The sequence below is a fragment of the Rhinoraja longicauda genome, chromosome 30, assembly GCF_053455715.1.
Source record: "Rhinoraja longicauda isolate Sanriku21f chromosome 30, sRhiLon1.1, whole genome shotgun sequence".
Lineage (NCBI taxonomy): Eukaryota > Metazoa > Chordata > Chondrichthyes > Rajiformes > Arhynchobatidae > Rhinoraja > Rhinoraja longicauda.
In genome coordinates this window covers 18,137,349-18,155,368 of record NC_135982.1, presented here as the reverse complement: position 1 = coordinate 18,155,368, position 18,020 = coordinate 18,137,349, and the positions used below count along the sequence as shown (strand labels likewise).

The following is an 18,020-nucleotide window of genomic DNA, read 5'->3' as shown; positions in this document are numbered from 1 at the left end:
TTCTTTTAAACGGTACTGATTACAGGGCACTCTACTCACTCTCACACTTAGAGAAGCACAGTATGAACACACAATTAATGAAAAAATTACATTTAAAAGGGCCTTTTTGACTTCAAGTAATTCTTATACATTCAATTGAGTGAATAAGATACAATGTTTTCTGGAAATCGTTCATAATTAATTATTACTATTTCTCATTTTAGGCTTAAACATGCAACAAATAAGTATTTGCTTTAACCCAACCTGTGTTTTTTGCAAGTCAGTTTCATCAGAAACTTCTTCTCGTTTTAATGTGGGCTTCCATGCATTCTCTGACTTCTTCAACTCGATGTCATGATTTGTAGATATTTGTGCAATGATTTTCCTTGGTTCTCTTCGTTGCCCATGTTGTGATCTTCTTGGACCAACATTTAGCACCTAAACAAGTAACATATAGTAGCATCTTTAAGAGCTCTGGTACAAAATTAATCACATAATAATACTGCGAGTAGGAAATGAACTCTCAGAACACACTTTATAAAGTAACTGCAGATGTTGGTGTATACCAAAGATAGACACAAAGTGCTGGAGTAACTCAGTGAGTCAAGCAGCATCTCTGGAGAAAAAAGACGGGTGATGTTTCGGGTTGGGACGCTTCTTCAGACTTCTTCAAAAAGAGACATTGGAATTTAGTCACCAGAAAAACGGATAGCCTTGGCCTTAAAACCACTTGTGCTTGGCCACATTATTTGGTGTAAGTTCCATCCTAGGTGAATTTGTCACAGCAGCTCACAGGTGATATACCAGTCAAGTTGGGTTTATTGCCATTTGTACAGCTGTAGTGAGGTACAGGTACAGACACTCCCCAACTTAAATAAGGGTTATGTTCAGTAATCCCTTACGTTAGTCGAATTTTACTTGGTAGAAACAAGAACTGCTGATGCTGGTTTAATATACAAACGACACAAACTGCTGGAGCAATTCAACGGGTTAGGCAGCATCTGTGGAGTTCATGGACAGGTGACATTTTGGGCTGGGAACCGTCATTAGATTGATTCAGTCTGCTCAGTTACTCCAGCACTTTGTGTTGATACATTTAAAAACCAGGCACTGAAACCACTGGTCTGCACCAGCGAGCCCTTCTTACCAGCTACCATCTAGATGACACCTGAAGGGTCTCGACCCGAAACGTCACCTATTCCTTTTCTCCAGAGATGCTGTCTGACCCGCTAGGTTACTCCAGCTTTTTGTATCTTCGGTTTAAACCAACATCCGCAGTTGTTGTTGCGGCTCACGTAGTAGCCCCTGGCCGACAATGCTTTCTTCATGCCACCGCCATCAACAGGACGTGCTCGTTAACCGTGGGGCTCATTCCCCTCTCACCAACTGTTGCTTCTTCCTGTCAGACATCGCTTGTCCACTCCGCCACTACCCCCTCCATTGACCCCCCCACCCCCTCCTCCGGAGTCGGCAACATATTCTAAGGTGGGTGATATCTGCGACTGTGAGGGGAGAGGAAGAGGAGATGGCAGTGGAGGGGGAGCAGACAAAGAAACGGCTGACAGGAAGGAGCAGCAGCTGGTGAGAGAGGAGGGAGGCGCACGGTGACCAAGCGTCCTGTCAGTGGCAGCGGCCCGGAGAAAGCATTGTCGACCACTGGCTACAACACGAGCCACAACTGCGACAGTGCGACAGCTGATGAAGAAGGGCTCGCTGGTGCACCTTACGGAAGATGTCGGCGAGTCAGCTCTCCACCCGACAGATTACCAGGGTTTGCTGCATTACTTGAAGTTCAAGCCTGTTTATTCACAAAATGCTGGAGTAACTCAGCAGGTCAGGCAGCATCTCAGGAGAGAAGGAATGGGTGACATTTCGGGTCGAGACCCTTCTTCAGACTGATGTCAGGGGGGCAGGACAAAGGAAGGATATAGGTGGAGACAGGAAGTTAGAGGGAGAACTGGGAAGGGGGAGGGTGGGGGGGAAGAGAGGGACAGAGGAACTATCTAAAGTTGGAGAAGTCAATGTTCATATCGCTGGGCTTCTCCAACTTTAGACAGCCCAGCGGTATGAACATTGACATCTCCAACTTTAGATAGTTCCTCTGTCCCTCTCTTCCCCCCCCCCCCCAGTTCTCCCTTGAACTTCCTGTCTCCACCTATATCCTTCCTTTGTCCCGCCCCCGACATCAGTCTGAAGAAGGGTCTCGACCCGAAACGTCACCCATTCCTTCTCTCCTGACCTGACCTGACCTGCTGAGTTACTCCAGCATTTTGTGAATAAATACCTTCGATTTGTACCAGCATCTGCAGTTATTTTCTTACACTGAAGTTCAAGCCTGTGTAGATGTCCTGTAGATTTTTGCTAAAATCTTTTGATTGCTTGGGGCCCACATATAAGATTCTCAGATTATCAACAACACAGTTGAAATACAGAAATGCTTAGAATGATTATAACTCCAAATATCTTAAAACTAAAGTAATTTTTTATTTTCTTTGTGCCCATTATCATATTGGTTCAGAGACAAATGGCTTTCTTCAGGAATTTAATCAACTTTTATACTTGCCACTGAACATCCCAAGGAGAACTCTGATTGTTCAAAGTTGGCACAGCTTCCAAAACACTGATTTTTTTTTGGAGATATTTATAGTTGCAGATTTAAGTAAGCTTATTTTGGTAAAAACGAAAACAGATCAATTTGAACTTCAATGTTATTAATCTACCATTCAACTTCAAGAGGTTTTTCGGTAGATAGATGAATATGTGATAAAAGGATGGATGTGGAACACATGCAGGCAAAAGGGATTAGCTTAAGTAAACATAATGCTTGACAACAACATCAGGGGCCACAGGGCCTGTTCCTGTGCTGCACTGTTCCAAAATTACAGTGATACTTGATGCAGATATAACAAATCCTAGCAACAATAATCATCAGAATCTGCTTTAGGATAAATAAAACTTACTGCTCCTACTCGTCCACTTTGTGGCTGCCTTCCAAAATCTGCATACGATGGTGTGAAATCCGGGCCCCGGGCCAGTATTCTTGCGGGGTCTATAGGCCTTGGTATTTGTTTCGTCTGGGTAATCTGTAAATAAAGATATTTCGTTAATACACCAGAATAGGTCAGTGCATGATAAGAATATAAGCAATAGATGTAAAGGTAGGCCATGCAGTCCATCAAACCTGCTTTGCTCAGATCATGGTAGAGTGACCAATCACAACAACCACAACATCCTGGAGTATCTCCAAATCCCTTAATTCTCTTTGCATCCAAGAGTCCCTCTTGGTCTTGAATCTATTCAACATTTCAGCATCCACAACTCTCTAGTGCAGACAATTCGAAAGGATTCACAACCATAGTGAAGAAATTCCTTTTCATCTCAGCACAGGACCATTACTATCTACAAAGCATCCCACATTTTAAATACCAGCAATTAAACATGTGGTAAACAATTTCTGGGCATATTTCATCTAAATGCTCACTTAACACTTTGTTTCGCAAAATTTTAAAGCCCTCAATAAATAAAAACTGACATTGAAACCACATTGGTGATTTTTGATACAATTCCTTTGCATCACAAGTTATGTGATTTCTAGAATATTTCCCACTACATTGACTCTAATATGGCAGGTTGGCATTTATACATTCACACATGGATGAAGAGGATTAGCACACAAAACAAGGAATTTCACTATATCTTGGTACAAGAGACAAGAATAAACTAAACTTAATTTATTAGTGGGAACACAAATGTTCAGATCTCAATAGAAACCAAGTGCATTTTAGTTTAGAAATTTACTTTAAAAATGTGTTCCTCAATTCTGGAGGGCAAAACTATACACTAGCTTTTTTTAAAAACATAACTTTGCATAAATACTTTAGCTATAGCAGTAAACCCACCTTATCAAGAACAACATCGCTGATCGCTGGCAGTCCATCTGGCTTCTGTGTACTAGCCGCTATGAACTGGAAACCAAGGAGAAATTCACGGTCATATCGCTTCTTTCCTTCTGGATTGATCAATTTCCACTGCTCTGGAATGATGCAAAACAAAATATACAAACAAAAAAACTCCATTTCTTTCCTAATTAAAAACTTTGTGGCCAAACAACTTTGAGCCATATAAATTATATTATTCAGACATGAACATAAATAGAAAATCTTCAAAAAGAGATTATATCTATCAGGCTTTTTTCCCCCAAAGGAAAGTACAAATTTTTAAAAAGAAATTGCATCTGATTGAGCTTTGTTGTATTCAAACACATCTGTACAGATCTGTACTGAATATCAGTGATCTATTCATGTCAGAGAATCATGCAATAAATTGTAGCATTTCAGAACCATAAGCAAGTAGAGTGTGAACCAAAACTAATGACGGATGTAACTGACTTCATCCTCACTAACCTACACGTGGCAGATGCATGAGATGGTAAAAGTTTCCAATCCACATACTAGAACGTACACTGATGTTTTCTATGGATCTATAATGATGCTAAATGTATTCAGTACCACAAAACCGATCCTAATCTCTCAGTATGAATTACAGTGATACTTGATGCAGATATAACAAATCCTAGCAACAATAATCATCAGAATCAGTAAGATAACTTTTTTCCAATCTTAGAACAGAATAACATCCAAAAATCTTTTCAAGTTGCAGGTCCTGCTGACAGAACAGTTCAGGAATCAAAATTTCTATTGCACTGACACCAGTCCAGTATATGTTTCTTCTTTAATGAGGGGGTTGTCTCAATTGGAGAGATTGGGGATTTTTGGCCACGTCTGGCTGGAACTTAGAAGAGAGCGAAATGATCCCTTTCAAAAGTGCAAGATTCTGAGGCAAGTTGATGAAGAAAATGGCGAGAGACCTAATTTGCTCACAGTGAAGAACTCCAAACTGGGAACATTGTTTTGGATATGAGGTTGGTCGTTTAGGACTAGAGGATGAGAAATTTCTTAATGTACAACATTGCAAAGCTTTAGAATTGTCTATTTCTAGATGCTCTATCATTGTGTTTAAATGTAATAGACAGATGCTAAGTAGAAATCAGCACTACCTGAACTGTTTTTAATTTAAACAATGATTTTCTACACCTCTATAATATCACCTCTCATTCTCCTACGATCCAAGGAATACAATTCCAACCTGTCCAATAGCTCAGGCCCTCACATCCTGGCAACATTCTCGTAAATCTCATCATGAGGATCTCAGGATCCTTTATCCTGGGACTTTTCTTGTAGTTCTAAACTCTGAGAGGTGACAGACCCTTATATTCTCCGCCTACCCCCTTCTACTTTTCCAACTGAACAACAAAGGGGCAAAATCATGATTCCTCACACTCTCTTTACCCGATGATACTTGATACTATAATTTGTAAAGTATGTCACAAATGGTTACATGCATAAATCACTGCCATCATACATCATTGCTCAAATCAAAAACAATTCAGGTAGTGCTGATTTCTACTTAACACCTGTCAATACTTACATCGTGTAGTTCAATTATTTCAGAATTGGAAAGACAATTAATTTTATTTAACAATCCATTTTTCTGCCAGAATACCTCACAAAATCATGTGCTGCTGCAACTTAACAGTTCCAGGATTAATTACCTAAAATGAAATCTTCTCACGACCCATTGCAAATTGGCTTAGTATGAAGCAACAATGTGGAACTGAAAACAAAACTTACCTTCTTTTAAGCCGCTCACCAAGCTCTCATCGGGGCTCTCTTTGGTGCTGGTCTCTGTGCTCTCACTTTCAGAAACAGTCTCTGAACCATTCTGTTCAGGTTCTATCTCCTGGTTCCCATTTTCTTCCACATCTGCATGACTTTTAACGTTCAAGTCTTTGTCTAGATTTGCATCTGGAACTGTCTTATCTTGTTCAGCTTCTGGCAAAGTTTCAACTGTAAGTTCTTCAAGTTTAGGCTGAAGTATAAATGGACACGTTACCTCAAATAGTTACTACCCCACAAAAAAATCCAACGAACATGATGAAATGTGAACTATAAATTAATACAGATGCTTCGACTTACGATATTTTGACTTTACAATGGTGCAAAAGCGATACACATTCAGTGGAAACCGTAATTCGAATTTTGAATTTTGATCTTTTCCCGGGCTCACAGACTTGTCCGCTGCTCAGACTGACAGTGTCTTATGCGGTACAACACTCTCTCATGATGTTGGGCAATGGCAGCGAGCCGCAGCTCCCAGTCAACCACGATTGGGAGCTGCCAAGGCTATAATGTTTGGTACGTTAGGTGTATTACATGCATTTTTGACGTACGATATTTTTGATTTACGATGGGTTTATCAGATCGTAACCCCCAATGTAAGTTGAGGAGCAACTATATTCCACTAATCAATAAAGAAAAATATATAACTGCATTTCTACTTTCCGCTAACATCAGTGTTACAATGAAGTACATTGGACACTCAAATATGATAACAAAGTTAATTTCAATCCGTTTGTGAATATGGGTGAAAACTAAGGAAACAAATAAAATGGCATTGCAGCCCCACGTTACATTTAAGAACATTTTCAGCACGTTTTAAAATGGATTTCAAATTTGTCTATATGCAAATAATACTTGGAAGTAATTGTGGTTTAGCCACAAGCTGGAAGCTGACTGTACGGACTTCAAAACCTGTACACGTTCTAAAAGGTAAATGAATCAAAACCTCACACTAAAACTGCAGAATATTGAACAAATATACAACGATCACCTCTTCTTAAACACAACTAACACTTTTGGAGGAAATCATTCACCTTCATTGAGCCCTCTTTGCAACCTATCAACCTTTTATGTTTATGCAAAACATGTTTTAGGATATTCACAGCAGCGACGGATTCGCATTTCAAGAGCCAAGCCCTTATTTTCAGCAGAGGTTCCTTTATAAATATCAGAAGGCAATGTTCTTTATTGCGTGGTTTGCCACTTTATAATCTAGTTCACTGGGACCGATTGAACTATTTCCAACTAACTAATCATATTGACAGAAAGATGACATTGTTTTTTTAAAAATTATTTTTAATAAATGAAGTTCCTCATATGTTGCAAAACATACTTGGCTAATAAAGTATTATTGTGATTGTGATTGATAATTAGGACTGTCTTGTACAAATGAAATTTCTGCTTCAGTCAACCAGCCGGTGAATAGATCTTTTTCAGTTATTTTCTGCACACATATTAAACATCCTTTCTAAGCATTAACCAGCTTTGCTTTATTTCCTTTAAAAGATTTTCTCTGCACTAAACGTGACACTCAAATCACGGCAACTAAATAAAAAATAGCATTTTACATTTTAAGATTCCACAGATGCTTGGCAGCTAATGGCACCAATGGTAAACTTAAATGGCTTTTTTCTAAATTAGAAAATATCTGATCTAATAATGTCTGCTGAATTTTGGATTTTTTCAGAAATATTGAACAATCTCTACAGATTATATTCCACTGGACAAAGAAAATTCAATCAGCACAAAAGTCACCACATGAAATCATACACAAAAATCTGCTGAACAAAACCAGTGGTCTCAATATATTATGTAAATCATTAAGAGCATTATTCTTGGCCATATGTCTCCAAATAAAAGACAAGACATTTGTGCACATTAGTCTATAATCATACAGATCTCCCTCAGTTAATAAAGGACCTTCATAATGAAAAAAAAATTAAGTAGGTGATAGCTTCCCAATATTCTCTATGGAAATTTTTCAGTTTGCTACATAGCGCGAAGAAGATGGTGATGCAAAATGTGGACAGACGATTTATGTTCGAGGTGGTAACATATCAGAAGAAGCTCAAGGCATTTCACTGACCCACAGGTGCCAATCACTTTCAGAGCACGTTTGTTATGGTAAAAACTCATTGTCCTCTTAGCTGGGGGTGCTCTCCATGCTCTAAAGACTTTGCCCAAGCGGCAATTCGACAAGTGGGCACTTCATATCGGATATTATTCACAAGATGGCAATTTGTCCCGGATGGCAGTGCAGTATGCTCTCTCGGATTCAGTCAGTCAATTAGTGAAACGAGTAAAGATGCCTTAATGGTGCTGGTAACCAGTGTCACTTGAACTGAAATTCTAGCAAATGAAATGTATTCCCCGTACATTATTTTAGTGAGAAAAATGATTGTTAAGCCACAAATCAGATTAAATAAAATTATTTTCTGAAACAAAGGTTTATTAAAGTGAATGGTCACTAACCAGGGAGACCCATATTAGACATTACTGCAGAAAAATAATGGCTTTGACAGTAACAACTTGGCATTAAGAGTGGATTAGGTAACTGGCAGAAAACTGAGTTGGACACATTTTTAACTCTGCAAACTCAGAGATGTGGCACAGGGATAATGATGGCGCATTATATTATTAATAACTTTAAGAGGCAGAATATTCTGTAGTCACATTTGCTGACAGTACAAAGATTAATGCAAAAGCAAGCTGCGAGGACCCAAACTGCCTTCAAAGTGATATGGATAGATTAAATGAGTGAGCAAAAATTTGACAGAATGGGGATGTGTGAGGTTATTTGCTTTGTTAACAACAGAAGGCAGAATATTGTTAAAATGGTGAGAGGCTGCAGAATGCTGTAGTGAGGGATTGAATGATATTGCTTTAATATAGATACAGCAAACAATAGAGTGGTTATTGATCCCGATTGCAAAAGGGTTGAAGCACAAAAGAAGGTAAGACCACACCAAAAGATTGATCCTCTTATTTGAGGGAGCTATTTGGAGAAGCTTTACCAAGTTAATTCCTCTGAAATGGTCAAGTAAGTTGGGCCTATATGCATAAGCGTTTGGAAGAATGCCATGTGATTTTATTCTAAGATTCTGACATTACATTATTCTAAGATTCTGACATTACAGGATAGATGCAGACAGAATGTTTTCTGCGATGGAAGAAATCTAAAATTAGGAGACAGTGTTGCAGAAGGGGTAACTAACCTGAGAGAGATGAGGGATTACTTCCGAGAAGATTATGAAACTTCAGAATTCTCCAAAAGCTGTGGAGGCTACAGTTAGGGCAACACAAATTTCTGGATAACAGGTGAATCAAGTGTTATGTGGAAAACTGACAGTAATATTGGGATTTAGGTTATAATCAAATTAGCTATAAACTTACTTAACAGTGGGGCTGAAGAGAGCAGTTGATCTTATCTTGCTCCGATCACTTGTGGTCTTATGTTTGTCTCTTCATTTAAGATAGCAGAAGGCTTGTATTCACTGGAGTTTAGAAGGATGAGAAGGGATCTTATAGAAACATATAAAATTATAAAAGGACTGGACAAGCTAGATGCAGGAAAAATGTTCCCAATGTTGGGCGAGTCCAGAACCAGGGGCCACAGTCTTAGAATAAAGGGGAGGCCATTTAAAACTGAGGTGAGAAAAAACTTTTTCACCCAGAGAGTTGTGAATTTGTGGAATTCTCTGCCACAGAGGGCGGTGGAAGCCAAATCACTGGATGGATTTAAGAGAGAGTTAGATAGAGCTCTAGGGGCTAGTGGAATCAAGGGATATGGGGAGAAGGCAGGCACGGGGTATTGATTGGGGACGATCAGTCATGATCACAATGAATGCCGGTGCTGGCTCGAAGGGCCGAATGGCCTCCTCCTGCACCTATTTTCTATGTTTCTAGAAGGGTAACACAATTAAGGTAATTGAAATGTTAACCAAATGAGTTTGGATAGATATTTATGTCCGGTGAAGAAATGTCGAACATGAGAACGCAATCTCTTAGATTAGTATAAATCATTTCGATTTTTCCATTATAAAGTGGAGGAAATCCCAAACTCATTCTTCCAAAGATTATGGAAGTAATGTCGATTTAAATTTTCAAGGCTGAGGTTATTTTGGTCAGAGTAATTAAAGGAGTACCAATAAAGGTGGGTTAATGGAGATGAAATAATCGGTCAGTATCTAAAAGAGGGTAGATTGGCTTGAAGAATGAGAGGTCTATTTTGGTTGCTAAATTTCAAAATACGAAAACACAATTTTAAACATTGTCTTAATATGTACCTGATGCAGTTTTGGTAATGTCGTGGTAAAATACATTGACACTGGAGTACAATGAAAGATGGCATAAGGCTTTTTGAGATCACCAAGCACTGTGGCTGTTCAATCATCAAGGCTACCTAGAAGGGAATATCTACGATTCCAGCACCGTGGGTATTAATACTCTTTTCCTACACTTCCAGTACCCACTGACATCAGTGGAAAATAAATAGGAACAGATTTCATGTCAACCTTTGCTTAGGAAATAGTTCACATTATTAGTTAACAAAATGGGTGAATGCATTTTTCATTCGTAAGAGTTGATCCCAACACAAAAATGCATAGCAAAGTAAACCATCGCAATACAACAAATGATTAAGTGGATAAAGTAACCCTTACCTCTTCACTGATCTCTAACAAATCCTCATCAGGTTTGTTCCACTCTTTTGGATTCTTCTGCATCTTTGGTGCAGTAATAGGCATCTGGACTGTAATACAGGTTGAGGTCCATTACTTGCTTGGTTCAGCTTCAACAGCTTAAATCATTGGAATTAATTACTCTACTGTTATTTTGTATTCAAAGCAAAAATCTACATAAATCTGTATTCAAATGTAGGATTATTCAAAATCCCTGGATGTCTAAGGTTTTAAATGTTCAGCTAATTGCATTTGAGAAAAACCTAATTATTAATTAACATACATTAGAATATTAAACAAAATGCTCCCAAGACCAAAAAGATGGTATCATTGTATAAAATTGGATGTCTAAATTTTAATGCATCTAACACCAATATTTTTTTCAATGTTTCTTTACGTTGATTTGACTGGAGAGTATTTATGTCTTTAAATGCATGTTAAATATGAATAAAAAGCTACTTAGTCAACAAATGTACCAGAAAGTTTTTTGACCCTCCGAGTAAAAATAATTTTATACTTCCAAATCCTAGCCCTTTCAAGTGGACAGAAAAGAAAGATTCTGTATTGGAAATTGTAAAAATATGCTTGCCAAGTTCCTTGACAAATAATGGGATGATTAGAAACCAATGTTTCCCAGGATAACAACTGTTTAGCTCCATGTTTCCACATATTCCAGGTTTCCGTAACTACATACAGAATGTTCTGCAGATCAGATGTAGGGAATCTGATCTCTTGCTCCAGCTCCCCTCTGGGATTTAGCATGGGTTCCAGGGTTATTCAGTTACTTAATGAACAGATGGTCCTTCAACTCTATTGGAGCCATAGATGATACATCTACAGTGGCCCATTCAATTGAATACGGTAGTTGAACTTCGGTAAAAGGAAATTAGGAATGACAAGCTGAAAGCATGGATTGTCATGAGAAAAGATTGGACAGACTATGCTTGAATCTGGTAGAGCTTAGAAGAATGAAACAGAAACTGATTTAAGCACACAAGCTCTTGAGGGGTCATGGCATGTTGGATGTGGAAAATACACAGTTGCATAGCTGGTAGAACCTCTGCCCACCAGCGCCAGAGACCAGCGATCGATGCTGACTTTGTGTGCTATCTTGTATGGAGTTTGCATGCTCTTCCTGAGACTCTGTGTATTTCCTCCTGGTGCTCCGGTTTTCTCCCACATCCCAAAGACGTGCGATAACATAGAACTAGCGTGAACGAGTGATAGGTGGTCAGTGTGGACTCAGCAGGCAAAAAGGCCTGTTTCCATGCTATTTCTCTAAACTAAACTAAGACGTTTCCCTTGATGGAGAATCTGGAAGAGGACTCTTGGTGCAAATTAATATTTAAGATAGGCGAGGCAATATTTTTCCTCAAAGGTGTAAGCGTTTGAACTTTCCATTGAAGGACAGTGGAAGCAGAGTCTTAAATATTATACGACACAGTTAGATGGAGTTATGATATGCAACGGTGGTGAAAGATCACAGGAGTTAAACAAAAATATGAAGTTATGCTTACAATCAAATCAAACACGATCTTATTGAATAAGAGTGCAAAAGGAAGGAGGTAATTTGTATGTATGTTTACACAAAAGGATTTTCTGATAGAATCTGATCTACTAAGTTCAATGCATGTTATCAGCAGCAATAATAATAGAAGCAATGGATGGACAGAGAGAATTTGTTTGATAGAGTGAAATAATATGTGCATTAAAGGCAGTTAACCTAGTTTGTCTCTGTTGTAAAGTCTGTGAAATGTTATTAATCTGGCTGACTGGAACTTGTTCAGTAACAGAATATTTGAATATTTTGAAGGCTTCCTTAGAATTCTAATTTGCAATGAAATGAAAAAAAAGCACCGGAATTAAGCAAAAGTGCAAAATTAAGATTTAAGATCATATCAACCATGATCTCAGAGTCATAGATCTTGTTGAGTGATGGTGCAGTTTTGAGGGTTTGATTTCCATCAGCAGCTAGATGTGTATCATATACAATTCATATTTTTCAATAAAGCACATGACAAATGCTTAATATCAAATTTGTGAACCAAGCTAAATGACATCAAATTTGTTTAGATAAATGAAAACATTATTGAAATTGTACTAAGGATAGCTTGAAATGTCTGAACAGAATGATAGGATGCGTCTACATGATAGTTTCCTGATCCCAATGTACCAAGGAAAGTAAATTATGAGTGAAGCATGCGTATTATCCACTGTTAAGAGGAAAATCAAAATTTTGCACAATTGAACACAACTTTGCAGGGCATCTGAAGAATGATTGGCAAAATGTACAAAAAATGTGAAACTAAAGCAAAGGAAATTGAAGCCATTAGCATTAAAAAAAAAATAGTCACTGCAATCCTATATTGAAAGTGGCAACCATGTTACCTGTGATGGGTAATTATACAATTAAGATTAATCAAGATATTTATACGTAACAGACAAAAAAGCAAAAACTATTTGATGAAATCATTAACAAAGTGCAGTAGCAATGCCTCTGCTTTGTTTTCAAAGCGACAGACAACATATCCTCCAACAGTCCCAAACTTTCTGGACTTAGACCACATCACCTTATTTGTTTAAACAAAAACGAACAGATCCTCCTGTTCCAGCCAGTAAATTAAATTATGTTAAAACACACAGAAGCTAAAATGTGAAAAAATAACAAATTAATATTGCTATATATAGATTCTAAAAAATACTAAAAACTAACCTTGGGTTGAGAGGCTTATTGCATGATCTACTACATCGTCTCCCTGTTATAATCAAAATTATCTGGATTTTTTCAATGGATTAGGTGGTCACATTTACAACAATTAAACCAACGGTTTGAGCACAAGCAATAAAATAGTTGAATATATATTTAATTTAACTGACGATCTCTTTAAAAGAATACAATCTGATTAAATGTAGTTAGAAAAATTGCAACACCCCGTACAGAAAAAAAGCAGATAATAGTTCATTTTCTAGATTAAGTTCATTGTTATGGTGTGGAACACCACTAGCTAGAGATTCTTAGACTGTATGGTATAAAACGCCTCTTTGAATCTGAGCCACATTATGTGGATGCTTCACTTACAAACCGGTGATGTATGGGTCCACTTCTTTTCACTTTATATATTAATGATCAGGATGAGGGAATTGATGGCTCTGTGGCCAAGTTTGTAGATGATACAAAGATAGATGATGGGGCAAGTGGTGCTGGGGAAGCAGGGAAGCTTCAGAAGGACTTGGACAGGTTGGAAAAGTGGGCAAAGAGGTGGGCAAATGGAATACAGCACAGTGAAGTATACGGTCATGCATTTTGTTCGAATGAATAAAGGCGTACACTACTTTATACATGGGGAGAGGATTCAGAAATTGGAGGCGCAAAGGGATTTGGAAATGCTGGTGCAAGATTCCCAAAAGGTTAATTTGAGGTTGAGTCGGCAGTAAGGAAGTCAAATGCAATGCTAGCTATCATTTCAAGGGGACTAGAAAAAAAAAAGCAAGGATGAAATGTTGACGTTTTGTAAGGCTCTGGTCACACCACATTTGGAGTATTGTGAGCAGTTTACGAGAATGATCCCAGGGATAATTGTATTAATGTATGATGACCATTTGATGGCTCTGGGCTTGTACTAGTTGGAGTTTAGATTGATGAGGGAGAATCTCATTGAAACCTACCGGATAATGAAACGCCTAGATAGAGTGGACATGGAAAGGTCGTTTCCAATAATTGGAGAGTCTAAAACCAGAGTGCACAGCCTCAGAATAAAATGTTATTTCAGAATGGAGATGAGGAGGAATTTCTTTAACCAGATGGTGGTGAATCTGTGGAATTCTTTGCCACAGATGGCTGTGGAGGCTAAGTCACTGAGTATTTTTAAAGCAGGGATTGATAGGTTCTTGATTAGTAAGGATGTCAAAGGTTACAGGGAGAAGGGAGGATAATGGGGTTGAGTGGGAAAAATAATATGAGCCATAATTGAGTAGATTCGATGGGCAGAATAGCCTAATTCTAGTCCTATGTCTTATGGTCTTATAAAATAGTTAAAGAATGCATGTCAACAAGTGCACCACTTCTGGAAAAAACACTTATTTAAAACAAAAAACTGCCACAAAGGTATTGGGGATCTAAATTTATATCCAATTTTAACCTTCGTACATTATAAAAAATATCATATAAAGCAGAAAATAAAAATCATATAAAGTAGCAAAATACTGTAAGTGAAAATAACACGGCGGATATTAGAAATCTGAAATAAAAACAGAAAATGCTGGAAACTCAGCATGTCCATCAGCATCTGTGGAAGGAAACAACATTTCAGGTTTGGAACCCCCTTAGCTGAGTGTTTCTATGATTTTCTGTTTTTATAGCAAAATATCTTAACTTTCATATGCATATTAAACCATACATTCTTTAGTAACTCAAAGCCATCTCATAGCAAAATATTAAAGGCTTCACTGGTTGCCATTAATATTTTGCTGGGTTGCAGGGATGATGTTTCCCTGCCCAGGGTGTCTAGAACCTAGATTTTGGTCTTACAATCAGGGGTCACCCAATTATCAGGGAGTTAAGAATATTTGTCACCCAACAGGAGTTCAATTATTTATGGAGGGTATCTTCAGAGGTTTATTACTGAATATATTCAAAACAGAAACCGATAGATTTTTGGCTATTAATAGAATTGTGGGTTATGGGGTTAGTGTAGAAAAGTGGCCCTTAAGTTAACCATTAGCTATAATCTCACCAAAGCGCAGAGCATGCTCAAAGGGCTGAAGATATCTGCTTCTATTTCTTACATCCTTTCTGCTATGTATGTTGGAATGAGAGTTACAAGAATCGGTATCTCAGAATATATTTTTGGCAAAATGGAAATCAAATCACAATTAGTCCCAGCTGGAATTTCCTTCCTTTCACACCAGGTGAAGCGGAAATCTATTCAGGCAGATTGACGTTAAATATTCCAGCAGCAGAATTTAGATAATGTATCCAAACACATTGATATCGGATAGTGCAGCATGTAACAGCTTCATCAAATATTATAACTGTTAAGTGAGCGGTAAAACATCACCCTTTAGTTCAATATTCCTTAACTGGTTTGATATTCTGTCTTATTTATGAGGCACAAAAGAAAAAAAGGTATTGGGAAACTATTTTCTTGGCCTGGTAAAACTTCTAGTGGATTCAGAAGTCTGAGACTTCTGCCAGTGCTATCAAATTTCTGGTGATATTCAGAATGACAAATTTGTCAGTTCACTTCACCAGTGGACTTGTAGAACATAGAATTGTACAGCACAAGAACAAGCCCTTTGGCCCACAATGTCTGCGCCAAACTGAGTCCAAGACCATCTCTTATCTACCCAAGCATAATCCATAATCCTTTCATTCCTTGCATATCTTGACATCTATCCAAAAGCCTCTTAAATGCCACTACTATATCTGCCTCAACCACCAACCCTGGCAGCATGTTCCAAGCACTCATTACCTCGGTATAAAAAGGTTTCATCGCACATCTCCTTTAAACTTTGCCCCTCTCACCTTAAACCCATGCCCTATCGTATTTGATGTTTCCTTCCTGTGAAAAAGGTGCGGACTGTTTACCCTATCTATGCCCCTCATAATTTTACATACTTCTCTCAGGTCACCCTGCAACCTCCAGGGAAAACAATCCAAATCTATCCAACCTCTCCCTATAGTTTATACCCACTAATCCAGGCAACATTCTGGTAAAACTCCTCTGCAAACCTTTCCGAAGCCTCCACATCGTTCCTGTAATGAAGTGACCAGAACTACACGCAATACTACAAATGTAGACTAACCAAACTCCTTTCAAGCTGCATCATGACATCCTGACTCTCATGCTCAATGTCTCTACCCATGAAGGCAAGCATACCATATGCCTATTTTACCACTCATCTACTTGTGTTGCCACTTTCAGGGAGATATGGACTTGGACCCTAAGATTCCTCTGTACGTCAATGCAGTTGAGGGTCATGTCAATAACAGTATGTTTTGTCTTTACATTTACACTCCCAATGTGCAACACCTTGTACATGCTGTGATTAAACTCCATTGGTCATTACTTTGCCCATTTCTGTAGCTGATCTTAATTCCATTGTACACCATGAGAGTCTTTCTTAGTCTGCGACCCCAGCAATCTTGGCGATTCCATGTAGAATCCAGCAATGGAGCTGCACCTTGCTAACTCCCTGGCATTTGTGTCAAGAAATTGTCTGATTCAAGATACAAAACTACATTAATTTCAATGGAGACTAGATATAAAGCAAAGGCAAATTTGTTTACTTTTCGTTATTTGATTTAATTTAACATTTTCAATTATGTTAAATTTACTTTAACTCTTTATTTTGTTTCAAACATTTCAATTATTAAAAATCCTCCACAGCTTTTACACCTGGCAGTGTTTTATAAGTGGTAATACTTCTCAAATGTAATCACTGTAATAAAAAGAAATGGTAGCCAATTTATGCAAGGCAAGCTTTAACCACATGCAATGTGATAGCATAAGCATAATGTGTCTTTCAGTGATGTTGGTTAAACAATAAATATTGATCAACTTATGGGAATGACCACATTAAGTGCTTTGAAATATTGTAGTGTCATGGGATCATTTCTGGCAACCAAAAAAAGAATGGAACTTTGGTTCAAAATGCCATTGGACTGAAATCTGAACCCACAACTCTGATGAGGCCAAAGTGCAACCAACTATGCCACAACTGACACAACATACTAATCTAGTAATGTCACCATTTCTAAAGTTCTAAACATTGATAAACTAACCACTATAAATTGAGGGAAAGAGGTTAAAATGACTGGGCACTATGACAGCAGTGCATTGACATGAATACCACCCAGAACTAAACATCCAATTCAACACCATTGGTATTTCATCTTTTAATGAAGAAGGGTCTTGACCCGAAACGACACCCATTCCTTCTCTCCTGAGATGCTGCCTGACCCCCTGAGTTACTCCAGCATTTTGTGATACCTTCATCTTTTAATGATGCTACTTTGAGAGCATCAAATCACTTTCACATTTGAAAAGCAGTCCTCAACATCCACAAGAGCAATTAAATCAACCAGTTTTGAAGCATATTTTGCCATCAACTAATACTCAAGAATGTATGAAATTGGAGAGCAAAGAATAGATTGAATTCATACAAAAAACTCCATTAATAGTTCTTTTCAAATGTGTCTTAAGTATATTACAATACAATGTTGCCACGTTTTAAATTTATATAAGATAATATCAAGCCACATCATACTTGCAGATGCATCTCGAATCAAACATTTAACACTGATTCAATACAGTAAATCTACTAACCTGCACATGCATATCAAATAAAACTAAATCTCAAGATATCTGATGGCCATTAAGTACATTCAGCTATTTGAAAAAAGCAATGCAATTTTGACAATATGATATCTGTATAAAATCAGATTCAAAAGCTGCACCCAATCACAAATCTCTTACACATGAAATAAAACAATTATTTATTACACAATTGCTGAAACTGGCTGCAAGCTCCATTATGTCATAGAAAACAATTACGAAGTATCGATCAATTTTTAACTAGGTGCTACATAACAGGATCTCCCTTGCTTCAACAAAACAGCTAA

The 18,020-nt window shown here is 37.8% G+C and overlaps 1 protein-coding gene across 24 annotated transcripts in view; it reads right to left on the bottom strand.

Annotated features, from left to right (window-relative positions):
• Positions 1-18,020, bottom strand: part of eif4g3b (eukaryotic translation initiation factor 4 gamma, 3b) — a 209,792-nt gene that overhangs the window by 49,336 nt on the left and 142,436 nt on the right. For all 24 annotated transcript variants that reach the window (XM_078425386.1, XM_078425388.1, XM_078425391.1 and 21 more), the window contains 5 exons: positions 10,379-10,467; positions 5,670-5,907; positions 3,879-4,012; positions 2,940-3,062; positions 244-417 (listed from right to left, as the gene is read on the bottom strand). In XM_078425386.1, coding sequence (XP_078281512.1) covers positions 244-417; positions 2,940-3,062; positions 3,879-4,012; positions 5,670-5,907; positions 10,379-10,467 — 758 coding nt within the window. The remainder of the gene's footprint in view (positions 1-243; positions 418-2,939; positions 3,063-3,878; positions 4,013-5,669; positions 5,908-10,378; positions 10,468-18,020) is intronic.